Here is a 13,478-nt window from a genome sequence, read left to right as displayed (position 1 = left end):
ATTTTACGACGGAAATAATTTTACGTCGAAACAAACGGAATATAAGATAGGTATTATTTACGGTTGGAATAAGTAACTCATATTCTCACACGCATAGAGAGTAATACTAAAATACTTGTAACACCTTAGTCTCATATAGGAAGAGACGAATAACTCACATATATTGAATAGTTTATAAGAGATAAGTATAAGTGTTAAATCTCACATTGTCTAGTTATTAGGTAAAACTAAGATTTATAATGAATTCTATGGAAACTTCAAAGTAACTAATTCTTTTAGAGTGATAATGCAAATCTAGCTAGCACTTTTTCCTAGGACATTACAAATGATATCAGAGACATCTAGTAACGTCAAACCATGTAATACTGGAGCACTGCATGACGTGGCTTTGACGAGAATATCAAAAATTTAAGAGGAATAGTTTAAAACACTTCAATCCCATATTAGGAAGAAATGAATAATTCACATAGAGTAAGTAGTTTATAAGATATAGTCATAAGTACTAAGTTCCACATTACCTAGTTAGTATGTGAAACTAAGCTTTATAAGTAATTCTAAAAAAACTTCAAATTGATTAGTCATTTTTTTTTTTATAGAGTAGATTTGACTAGCGCTTCTGGCTAGTTTACAAGCGATAGTCTATGTGGGTTACTCCCTATCTTCCCCATATGAGACCGGGGTATTACAATACTAGTACAAATATTTTTGAATTTTCTTAAATACGTCTGTACAATTAAGATTTTCTTATAAGTATGCTATGATGTAACCTTAAATTAAATATTAAAATATAGTCACATTATCGAAACACGTAAATCTGTGTCTTAATTTTTTCTTGCTCTCTTTTTTTCATTCAATATTATTTATCATTATTACGGAGAGTAACAACATCTACAAACTTTAGTCTATTATAGAAGGAATAGATTGATGTCTAAATTATCTTTGAAAATCTTTCCATCAAAATATCCTCTGCGCAGACGCGCATTCCCTCATAAAGGAGCAAGTAGGAACGCGCGTGTTGGTGTCCGTACTTCCACAGTTCCACGCTTTCTTATGCCTCATCTAAATTCAACGCGGTTATGCAGACTTGCGAAGTCGACTTCTTTGCCCATATCTTGGAGCAGGAAGATAGTCGTTTGTCACAAAAATAAATAAATAAATAAATAAAACCTATATATGACAGGTGACCCCCTCAAGTTGGGTCGGTTTGATAACATGTTTTTTTAAGAGCAATTCTAAAAGTTTTGTATGCGTCACTTTTGGAGGGGTTTTTAAACTCATTATTTGATCAAAATTGTAATGGTGATTTTAAAAGTTATTTCATTTTCTAAGAAATTTCTAGCATTACTCCTTTTTTAAATAGTGTTTTTTGTTTTTTTTAGTAAAATTTTGATGTTGATTTTAAAAGTTATTTCATTTTCTAAGAAATTTCTAGCATTACTCCTTTTTTAAATAGTGTTTTTTGTTTTTTTAGTAAGTAGTTTTAAGTATTTCATAAATATTGGAAAAACTTCACTTATAACCCTCTGATCTTTCATCACTTTTGCAATTAAGTATTTAATCTTTAAAAAGTGTCAATTAATTTAGGGTATTCATATTTTAATATCAACCATCTATTAGAATTTTTTGTTCAATCCTATCAAAATTTTCAAAATATCATTATTTTTTTAAGAAAAAAAATTGCAAAGATATAAATGTTGGTCTGAATTTAACGGAATATACAAAAATATTCATGCCTGAATCTTTAAAAATTTTAATAATTTTTTTTTTTTTTTTAAAAAAAAGAGCATGGATATTTTAAAAATTTTGATAAGATTTAACAAAAAATTCTAATAGATAACTGAAATTGAAAAAAAAAAATGAATACTCTAAATTGACACTTTTTAAAGTTCGCATACAAAAGTAATAAAAAATTAAAAATTATCCTTAAAATTATTTGTTAATATTTTTATTTTACTTCTCCAAAAACAAAACATTATCAAACGAAGGCGAGGTCGGAATCAAACCTCGAACAAAAGCTTTATGATAAAGTTTCGCGATCAAATTAATTTCGTGGCAATTATACATATGCATATCCCAACCATTTATCATCAGTCAAAGTCAAACCTTTAGAACCAGCAGTCGGAGAAATTTCACATCGGCATACCTCGTATGAGCTGGAGGATAAGGAAATTTTTTTTTCATATTTATTTTCATTTGAAGCAAATATATATATAACATTAATTAATATTCAACTAGGAATGAAAGAATACACTTTTAATTAATTAAACAAATCAAACGCTGAGGGTAAAGTCATTCTAATTCTTGGGTCATTGACATATTCATCAGCTTAAGCTACAACAACAGAATATCAAATAGAGTAATGATTCATTGCCGCATTTTTATACAATTTTTCACCACCTTACCTATGTGGCAAGGTAGTCCCTTACTACTTTTTGAGTTTTAAAAATAAAATAAGGTGGGAGACCGTCTTACTACATAAGTAAGGTGATAAGAAGTTGTATAAAAAGGTGACAATAAATCATTACTCTATCAAATAATCACACTTATTTATCTGGAGGTCGATAATTAATGAATTTGAATAAGAAATTTCTTCAATAATATTCCTGAGATGCTTAATTATCCGATGGTCATCATCATTTTGACAAATTCTTCGTAGTTGACTTGTCCATCACCGTCCAGATCGGCTTCCCTGATCATCTGCTCCACTTCTTCATCGGTAAGTTTTTCACCCAGATTGATCATTACATGCCTCAACTGCACAAAAATAAATCAAGAGAATAAAATTTTTAATTAATTAATTTTTTTTGGAAGCTAGATTCTCTTAGCTAAGGACTCAAATATCAAAACATACATGCATTAATTGTCTTAATTAAACATTGCTTATATATGTTCAATGCATGCATAATGTATCCATATAAATTAAATTAACAAGGAAAAACATTAATAAATAAATAATCTATTATACACGATTGTACATGCATGCAGTACATTTTTAATATTTGTTAAAAATATTAATATCTGTCAAAAATATTAAATGCCGGTGATCGATCCACCATTAATATCTGAAATCTAATGGTAGATCGAATTCACTTGAATCTTCACTAATTTTTGTGAATATTTTTTCGTTAATGCTTTTTCTTTCTCCTTTTAAAACAAAAACAAAAACAACCAATCTAAATTTACGTTAAAAAAAACACCCTCCAAAGAGGGTTGACGAACGTAGATGTTTTTTTCCATGATACTGTTTGGGTGTTGGGAAAGCTAGGGACAAGTACTCCTTCCATGACGAGACTTCTTTGGGGGGAATTTGTCAAGGTCAAGACAGGCGGCAAGAAAAAGGTGTCAATATACATACACATATAGCAGCAAACAGAAGGATTTCACTAATTACTTTCACAAGATAATTATCGATCATTAATTAACATGTTAATTAATGAAGGAATTATATACCTCATTAGCTGATATATACCCATTTTGGTCCTTGTCAAATACTTTGAAAGCCTCTTTAAGCTCCTCCTCCGCATCAGTCTCCTATAAATCAAAGAACACAAACAATCCAACCTTAATTAAGTACTGTTAATGGCTAATTAAACTATGTATGTTTGTTGTTAATTTAATTAGAACAAAATCACAAAAATGAAAATTACCTTTTTAGACTATTTGACTTCCTTTCCTTTTTCGGTATAGTTAATTAATTAATTAACTAAGCAGTTTAAATTCGTTACCTTCATCTTCTTGGCCATTAAGTTCAAGAACTCTGCAAACTCTATAGTCCCATTTCCGTCGGCGTCAACTTCGTTTATCATGTCCTGAAGCTCCTCCTCCGTCGGATTCTGATCCAACGACCGAATAACAGTCGCCAATTCTTCAATAGTAATGCAACCTACACAATAATAAAAAAAAAAAAAAAAGCATGTAATTCTATATATATATAGCCATTGAAGCATGAAGTACATACAATAAAGAAGATAATAATAGAGAAATACCCACCATCTCCATCCTTGTCAAACAGGCAAAAGGCTTCCTTAAACTCGACAATCTGTTCTTCACTCAGAGCATCTGCCATGGCGTTTGTCATGTTTACACACAGAGAGAGATGGAGAGAGAGAGAGAGAGAGAGAGAGGGAGAGAAAATGCTGAGTATAGCTCAAGCTTAGCTGGGCTTTATGTAGAGGTTGAGCATGGTAAGTTGTTTTCCCAATTAAGATTAAACAAAGTTGTTAATTAAGAGTCAAATGAAGGTTATGACTCTAGTTTTGGGGTTGTCTTGTTAAAATGGGAGGGAAAGAAGAGAAGAAAAAGAAATGAATTAATATTTAATGAAAGTTTAATCTGGTTTTGTGTATAGTTAGGATTAATAAAATATGGACAGCTGTAAGGGTTAGGGTTTGAGGAGACAAAAAGCATTCAAAGAGTAAGACGGAGACTGAGAGGGTATGGGGAAGTGTGTACTTTGGTTTCACATTTTGAAGCCCCAAAGAGCACGCTGCGTTGCTTCCACGAGATAAGAGCTTTTACACGCATTTTAATAACATCTAATCACTGTCCACCCGCTTAAACAATGTTTTTGTCTCTCATATCAAACAAAGGGCCTTTTTATCAGGATTTTTAAATTATAAAAAAATTAAAAAAAAAAAAAAAAATTAGAATTACAGAATACAAGCTGTCTTTTTAATAGATGGTATTTTTTAAGTCGTTTGATGCAAAGAACGGAATGAATTCTCGTAATTTTATAATTTACAATTTCTTTAAAATTACGAAAGATCATTGTCCTTCTTTCAGGACCATTAAGATTGGATCAGGATTGTTTATAATTATTTGTTCAAATTTGAAAGAATTCGAATAGAAAATTGTGAAATACTCACTTATGAGACTCACTTGACCGGAAAAGTGGTTGGGCATGTTACAAAAAAAAGTTTGACAATTGAGTATATTTTCATCAGATTCTGGCTCTCTATTTTGTAAAAAAAAATTTGAACAAAAAACTGTCTTTTAATTTTTTGAAAAGCGTCTTTGCAAAGTGGGGAAAAAGCTTTTTAGAAGGAAAATTCTTTTTTGCTGCATCGATAACATGCCTCATTTTTAAAAGGTAACGTTTTTCAAGCGTATCAATATATGGAAATAGCTTAAATTCTATAATTTGAGATCTTGATAGATTAAGATCGTCTATAATTATTTATCCGAATTTGAATAGGTGATTGTGAAAAACCACTTATTAAATCTACCTGACTAAATAAAAAATCACTTATCCAATCAGGTAGGTCTTTCACAATTATCTGCTTGAATTCTCCCAAATTCAAACAAATAATTGTAAACGATCTTAATCCAACTTTTTTACAACATAGAAAACAAGAATCTAATGACAGTATACTCACTTGTCAACGGTAACATACCTCACTTTTAATAGATGACATTTTTGAGCCGTTTTAATGCCTTAAACCGACTTAAATTTCATAATTTAAAAATTTATACAACTTTTAAATTATAGTGAAACGTTGTCCTTCCTTTAAGTAGAGCTAATTAAGATGAGAGAATAAGAAAAATGAGAAATAAAGAAGGAAACTGATATACCTGCATAACAGTGTGCACAATCACTCAAATTGTACACAACTTATTGTGCAGGAAACTTTTTCCAATAAAGAAAGTAAAGGAGGGAGAGAAAGGTGGGGAGTATAAGGTCATAAATGGTGTAGACAAATGAAATAAATGTGCTTGGCTGTCTACGCGGTTTCTACTTTCCTTTCTGTTTTGTGTTAGAATTATTCAATGAAACGTACAACTAGTACAATGGATCCTGGGAGGGAGTGACTGACTAATGACTGTCCAAGCTGGTCTTGCAATTCTTGATTGACTAGAATAATAATTAATACGTGGCAGAGTCATGGTCCGCTGATTGGATTTTTCAACCTTCAACCTTCAACCTTCAAAAGGAGACTAGGAATTAGAGGGATGAGAAGAAAATTTGAATCCTATTTAGGGGTTGGGATTTCCATGACTACAAGGCATACTATAATATTGTCAAGGAGCATGTATCTAGCATCCTTGATCATTGATTAAATTAACAGTCTTTTCTCCTGACCATTCAATAATCTAATCATCATGTGAGCATGATGAGTTGCTTTGCACGATTGATTGCATTCCTGGCCCGGGTCGGGTCGGGTCGTTTCTTTGTATTTATACTAAATTCAATTTCATTTCAAATCCATTGAAGACAGATTCATATACATCTTTTGAAGTAATTTCTTGATTCGTTCTAAATCTCATTACCTTCTGGACAAGAATGGGACTTTTGCAAGGATGAATCCAAACATTTTTTTACATGCCCTTTGCATCTCTCACTTTCTATATCTCCTCAAGTGTTGGACAACGTAGAAATTCTACTTCTAGTCACGGCCACCTCGATCAGCATGTTAGAATATATTATGAGATTTAATTTATACATTAATTGTAATTGGCGGTTTAAGATAAGTGGTGGTTTAATATAGTACCAAAGTCAAAGGTTATGAATTCGAACATTGTCTCAGTCATGCACCCCTATTTCAATTAAATATTTTACATGTTAGGCCTCATCTATTAAAAGGTGGCTTGAACTAACAAATGAGAATGAGTATTAAAGTATTGATTAAATGATTAAATTTACCTCTTCTTATTAACTTAAGATTTTGGGACAAGTGGTGATTTAACACAACAATAGGGTGATCCGCCCTCTCTTGTGATTAGGGCTAGTAATTTTTTTGCACAATTCGTAAATCCGACGCAAATTCAACACGAAATTAAAGGATTAGGGTTAAGGAGTCTTAACTCGTTTAATTAAATTGGTCAGGTTAAGGTTGATCAATATAGTCTTATAATCATGTCTCAATATGACTTGAACCTGACACGCGAAATAATGGATAGTAATTTTTTATATGACCCATGAACCCAATACAAAATTAAAAGATTAGAATTTATATTATATTACCTCCGTTAATGCCGCGTAAACAGATTTGAACGGAACAAAATAAAGTGAAAAACAAGAAAAACCGTAAGAACTAAAAGTCAAATTTAAAAATATTTTCCCTATCTTAAACTTCACGAAACGTAAACATCATCAGAATCATCTCCGATTATATCCCATGCCCGACCATTATTGAAAGTTGAAAACCTTCCCAAGACTTGAAACGCATACCCCCAAATGGTTGAACCATTCCTTCTTAAGGTTAACACGTCAAAAGGTGGAGAAATTTCTAAGAACATGATTTTGGTCTTTGTAAATTCGCCAAGCCCTAGACCTGGTCAGTGGAATTTATCCGACCAAATATTTCACTATTATTAAATCACTCCCTATTGTCGTAACTCATCATCCTTACTCATTCCACGAGAATATAAAAATATTCCACGGACTTTGATTACCCTTACAAGTGAAATTTTTATGTGATAAATAAATAAATAAATAATTGTCCCATTTGTTGATACGTCGGTTATATTATATGCCAACTTCACCGACAATGTAATTCAATTTGAGTGGTTATCTAGTGTACCTTATCTAGTCCGGAATTGTACATGTCTCTACAAGCAAATCTTGGTTTTCGTTTCTCTTGTGATGAACCTAGAAGGGGATACATGCCAAGTATCCACTTGGGATTATGCCTTTTTAGGACTATTTTGGATGTACAATGCAATTTCGGTAGAAATTTTCCATTTCAATTAAAAAATGCAGTCAGATGTTTGGGGTAGTTACTCGTATCACAGGCAGAAACTTTGTGCAAAGTTCTATTACTATGAATGGGTGGCTCCGCGATTTCTTTTCGAAAGCATGCCGAGTTCTTTGGGGCATACGCCTTTTACTCTTGTTAGTGTCAATGAAGGAGTAGTGTTACTCTTTCACACCAATTAACATGACATATTTTAAATAACGAGAGATATAAGGAGTCTGATAAACAAGTGCAAAGGGGAGGGGAGGATAAGCACCATGACCCAATTCCACCTAAAGGAATTGGGCTAAATAGTTAGTTATATGCATTAAATACCATTGCAACAACTTTAAATCGTTTGGTTTGCGGAATGAGTATTCTATTGAGAAATGAAATAGTTATTACCAGAAATAAAAGAGATGAATGAAATGGTTATTCATAATCTTTAGTTTGATAACTCATATACTTTAATTGGAATCTAATCAAAATTACTAAATAAATGGGAGGGGGGGAGGGGGGGTTTGGGGTTTTGGTAAAAAAAATTAAAAATTAAAAAAAAAAAATAATTAAAAATTGAAAGAAAATAAAAAAATAAGAGTGATTTTTTTTTTCTAAAAAATGTAATCTATTCCCATTCAAATATCTATTCCTCATTTTTATAGAGAAATAGATATTTCTCTTCGTAGAATAATAGTTATTTCAATTGAAATAATTATTCTAAAAAATAGACCCTTACCAAACAAAATATTACTATTCCTATGGAATAGTTATTCCATTACAGTGGCCTATTTTGCGAACCAAATGAGGCCTAATAGGATTTTTGAGTTGAAGTCCCAAGTAGCACTAAGCTTGGCAACCATCTTTATCCTAAAATAAAATTTTTTTTTTTTAAAAAAAAAAAAAAAAAAAAAAATCATCGACCTTTTTCCAAAATTATTACCAAACAATTTTCTTCACTTTTCTCTTACAAAAAGTTCATATTTTATTTCATCGTTATATCACATTAAGCACATTTTATTACACTACTCAAAACAAAAATACTACAACAAAACTCTTTACCAAACACACCTGATGTCTCATCTGGCTTTCTTTAACAGGGTTAGCTTGAGCGGAGAAGGGCCACACTCACCATCGCAAGCTGTTTTATAGTCTTTTGGAGATGAAATGGGAGTACGATGATAATGTCCCCTTGCTTCCACCCACTTTAGATAGGCGCCCCTTTTGGAACAATTTGATCTTTGATCCACATGTAAATTGGAACCAGTACAAAGTAAGTTGCAGCCATTGCACCAACGAGGAACCGGAGGAGGAAACCAAGTGGATTCACAGGCTTCTGTATATCCTCTGCCTTTGGACCAAGCTGCAAGAAGACACTTCATAAATATTTTGAGAGCGAGAGACAGAGAGAGACCTCAAGTAGAACTAATGTATTTCTTGCTGAATATTGAATTGATAATTCTCATGATATAATTTGTCAAAAATAGATGGTTAACAACAGCTACTTCTACAGTTTCTCGTCTCTTCCTACTTCACTGGAAGTGGTGCAGTCAAACCAGATCTTAGAAGTTAGAATTAAAGCTAGCAATGAACTTCGAGTCTTCAACTGGTTAAAGGCTAAACACAAGCCAGTGTTCTCATTTTCTATAATCCTCTTATATGCATTATGCAAGCTTTGGCCCTATCAGTCTTGACATCACAGAAAATGGCTCCTCATTTTTTCAATTCTAGCATCTACGAAGCTTTACTACAATAGTGAAGGGAGAAGAGCAAATCAGATAAAAAATACAGCAGAGCTCTTGGAATGGGGAGACTAAAACGAGGGTAGATGATGCGAATCAACTAGTACAAAACACAGGAAAAAATATAACGGGCTCTTCGAATGAGCCGTGACCTCTAATGGCTATTTCGAAAGAAATTTGATCTCCAAAACACAATAAACTGTTTTGTAGAAAATAATACTCAAGCATACCCATTATTGATAGTTCGTTCCTTTTTATAGAGGAACGATAGAGTCAATTACGTAGGAGAATTTTAAGACTATAACTAGGACTTTGAATTCTCTAACTGACTAGGACTTGGAACTCTAATAAGGAAAGAATCTGAATTAGAGATCTATTCCTTATTGGAAATCTACTCCTTATTGTACTGAAAAATAAATGGAGATCTACTCCTTATTAGTCTCCAACGTGACTCGCACGTCTAAGAGGAAGGATTACTTCAATAGAACAAGAGAAGAATAATTCAACTTGTTTTTTCCCCTTCCAGTTGTGCCAAAAGAAAACCCTTTTCAGTCATATTCTTAATTATAAGACTTCATAATAATTTTAATCCCTGGAATGTCCAACCACTTATCAGTCCATCCATAGGACTACTTACTAAAGAACATTGACACAGCATGCAACCACATGCAAGAACCTTTTTTTTTAGTTTTCTGGTAAGTGACATTAGTCATTAACCTTAATTATTCACCAACTTGCATCTTTTATATTGAGCTCAAAGCAAGAATCAAAATCCTCTCTATTCTCAGCAATTATTCTCGACACAGGATCCCTTTTGAAAACAAACTTATTTCTTGACACAGCAAGACTGGTTCTACCAGAACCTCTTAGCTAAAATTTTGCAAGAGAACAATATTGGTGATCAGTCGACACTCTACAGGAAGACTTGTCTGCTTTTTAGCTAAAATATTTTCAAGAGAAAAATATTTGTGCCCCAAATGGATTGGGAATTACCACTATACTAATGCATTCTCTAATGTCACTTTGGAAAACTTAGAAGAGGCACTATGCACCATGAGTTAGTGTAGTGAAAGATTTCCTAGATGATAATGAGAATATTCAAATGTTCCTAACCATATGATCATCACAAGGAGTCTTTACAAAACTGCAAGAAGTCTGATGTGGGCCTGTGACCTGTTTGTCCAATGTTTTTAAACTATGACAAGATCAAGAGCCTCCAAGTGTTTTCATCTGTCACTGAAAAGATCAAAGGCATGAAAAGGTGTGTTACCTGTAGTGGGGAGTCTCCGGAAAAGGGCTTCACACCTGTTACAGAGCAACCCATGATCAAGCCATGCCGACGGACACCACGGTACCATTTTGGACCAATCCTTTTTAGTTTCACATCTTTGAAACCAGCCTTTTCAAACCATTCAATATACTCTTCCTCCTTTGGGAAGAGCATCCACACGTCTGCAAAGAAACGAGACAACCAAAAGGTTGGGTGCACAGGACCTATAAGACAGGCTTTCCCTCCTATCTTTAGTACCCTGTATGCTTCCCTGATACCACGCTGTGGATCCGGCCAATACTCAATACTGAAAAATTCAGTTAAATATTACATGAGGTATTTCCTCTAAAAATTTGGTCACATGATCTTATCAAAAAAAGAAAAAAGAGTTGCAGAGATGCAGAGATGCTACAGCTGAAACTTAAATTATCAGATACTATCCTGAAAAGTATTTATTCTATCATCATCAAAAGTAAAACATGAAAATACATGCACACTTTGTTACTTTTTTAAGTCCTCACAAACATAGAAGTTCTGGAAGATATTACTTCCTTTACATTGAATTGTACGACAGGACCAGTATGAATAATATTTGTTCATTCTTTCCTCTATAAAAGATGATGTCAACACAAAGTTCACTGTAACAGTATCTAAAAACAAATCAAATTACAATTGGATTTGATAGAATAGAACTCATGCCTTAAAAAAAGACTAACATCTTTGAAAAATCTGGTCACTAAACTCAAAAGCAAATAATCACTAAACCCTTAGTTGTTCCCCTTTTTGCAATTATCTTATAAACTTAAAAAAACTCTCAATTTAATGTATCTATTTTTCAAATTTTTCTTTTATGCTCCGCTTGTTTCGACGTAAAATGATTTCCGTCGTAAAATAATTTCGACCAAACTTTTCTCGAAAATAATTTTTCAGTTTTTGGTTCACACAAAAGAAAATTACAAAAATCAGAGTTTGGCAAATGCACATCATTAAGAGTTTTTAAGTTTATGCAGTAATTACAAATGCACATGCACCGACAATTCAAGGGTAGGGTGAAGTTTCCCCTAAAAGAGACTACCTTCCGGCGGAGACATATCGATCCACAGAATCAGTTGGGAATGGAAGCTCCTCCGCGTCGCCTTCAATTATCTTGCATTCCTTCAAGGGCTCCTTCTGCCTAGCCTTGGCAAGCTGGTGGGGCGACTGGTCAAGAATTGTAACATTTTTGGCATCCACATGCTTAACTATACCAAGAGTTGTAAAACCAGTTCCGCCGCCTACATCTACCACTGTCAAACTCCGATCAAAGAGATCAGCAGGCTCAAGCGCGTCGTCACGCATATCCTCGGTCCAGTGGCCAGGGTTTATGATATGATCGTACACTATAGACAAGAACCTGTAGAACCAAAATGCCTCTTGTTTGTGCTGTATGAACCTTGGCTGAGAAGCAGGCCTTGAGGATGATATACTGCATCTGGGCGTTAAAGTTGATCTGGCCTTGTAATTCCTACCAAAAGACACTAAATCCTTCCTGGGCAAGCACCTTACCTGGAAACCTGGCCTCACAAGGCCAAACCCAGTCGGACGGATGCTACTCATGAGCTTCAGATTTTCAGCTCCACTGAGCACTGAAGAAGCCATTGTATGACAGAAAAGAGAAAACCCACAAGCAAAAACTAACAGTCTAATAGAAGGGCCGCGAGACAGAGAGTAGAGAAATGGAAGGATTTGCCAATTTATGGCATTGGCGTTTCTGCATGTTTTGACAAGCACCCACTCGAGCACCACATGTTATATGGATGGGTGGGTGGCATTGATTTTTTTGATCATCACAGGGATTGGGTTTTTGGCTTTATCTACCTAGGGCATCTATTTTATTTATTTTTCAGGCGGTCAGGCCTATTGGAGCCCTTTAGGCTTTATCACAAGGAACGTTAGGTAATTAGGTTTTGACTTTTGAGCGAATCTTGCGACACCAACTCGAACAAACAGAACCGCAAATTGCAATGCTAATTACGAGAACTAGTGAAATGTTTACACAAAGTTGATTATGAATTTACGATCGCATCTGAAAAATGTTAAAGCTCGTTTTAGTATTATTTTTTAGATGACTTAATTTTTTATTTTTTTTTTAAAAAAAATTACATTTTGAAAGTCACATTTTGAGATCATTTTTTTTATTATTATTAAATTCGTGTTACCCATAAAAACGCTAGAAAAAATTCTAACATTTCTCATATTTCATTGTTAATATTAAGAGTAGAGTAATGCTACATATCATTCCTTTATCCCTCAAAATTGATGTGCCTCTTAAAATCACCATTGAATTTATGATAAATCCTTATTGTATTTTGATCCAATAATGAAAAAAGAAGCCTCCTTCCAAACTTCTCTGAAAACTTTCAAACCCTCTTCTATGAAAGCTCCTCCGACCACAACATCATAGGAGGAGGGAAGCCTCCTCCCCCTCTCCTCCCTCTTCTCTTCCCCTCCTCCTCCTTTCCCCCTCAACATTAGCCTTTTTTTTTAGGCTTCTATCTTGCTAGAGTTTACTTTAGCCCTATTTGACTCCTTGGAGGCATTATCTTTACTTTCTCTACCAATACCACAACCCCCACCGGCCCACCCTCTCTTCCACCGTGTCGACTGTCGAGTTTGGATTGGAACTTGGATTGAGCTTTTTGAAACTAGATCTACACTACTCAACTGGATTCCACATGACACACACCTCTCCACCGTGCTCCTCGCTGTCTTCCACCTCCGTCGACACCAGCGACACTCCCTTCGAACCTCCTCTCA

At 33.8% G+C, this 13,478-nt stretch overlaps 2 protein-coding genes across 2 annotated transcripts; both read right to left on the bottom strand.

The window, feature by feature from the left end:
* Positions 1–2,278: 2,278 nt before the first annotated feature.
* Positions 2,279–4,233, bottom strand: LOC133874920 (calmodulin-like protein 8). The gene is made up of 4 exons (XM_062312842.1): positions 3,991–4,233; positions 3,726–3,883; positions 3,451–3,531; positions 2,279–2,754 (listed from the first exon to the last, which is right to left on the bottom strand). The coding sequence occupies exons 1-4, from the start codon at positions 4,076–4,078 to the stop codon at positions 2,617–2,619; spliced, it is 465 nt and encodes a 154-aa protein (XP_062168826.1). The 5' UTR covers positions 4,079–4,233; the 3' UTR covers positions 2,279–2,616.
* A 4,373-nt stretch (positions 4,234–8,606) lies between these two features.
* LOC133874912 (2-methyl-6-phytyl-1,4-hydroquinone methyltransferase, chloroplastic-like) lies at positions 8,607–12,511 on the bottom strand. The gene is made up of 3 exons (XM_062312832.1): positions 11,758–12,511; positions 10,683–10,989; positions 8,607–9,033 (listed from the first exon to the last, which is right to left on the bottom strand). The coding sequence occupies exons 1-3, from the start codon at positions 12,318–12,320 to the stop codon at positions 8,878–8,880; spliced, it is 1,026 nt and encodes a 341-aa protein (XP_062168816.1). The 5' UTR covers positions 12,321–12,511; the 3' UTR covers positions 8,607–8,877.
* Positions 12,512–13,478: the final 967 nt, after the last annotated feature.

The sequence above is a fragment of the Alnus glutinosa genome, chromosome 1 (genome assembly GCF_958979055.1).
Source record: "Alnus glutinosa chromosome 1, dhAlnGlut1.1, whole genome shotgun sequence".
Classification (NCBI taxonomy): Eukaryota; Viridiplantae; Streptophyta; class Magnoliopsida; order Fagales; family Betulaceae; genus Alnus; species Alnus glutinosa.
The sequence above is the reverse complement of the archived record's forward strand: the minus strand, read 5'-3'. Positions and strand labels throughout refer to the sequence as shown.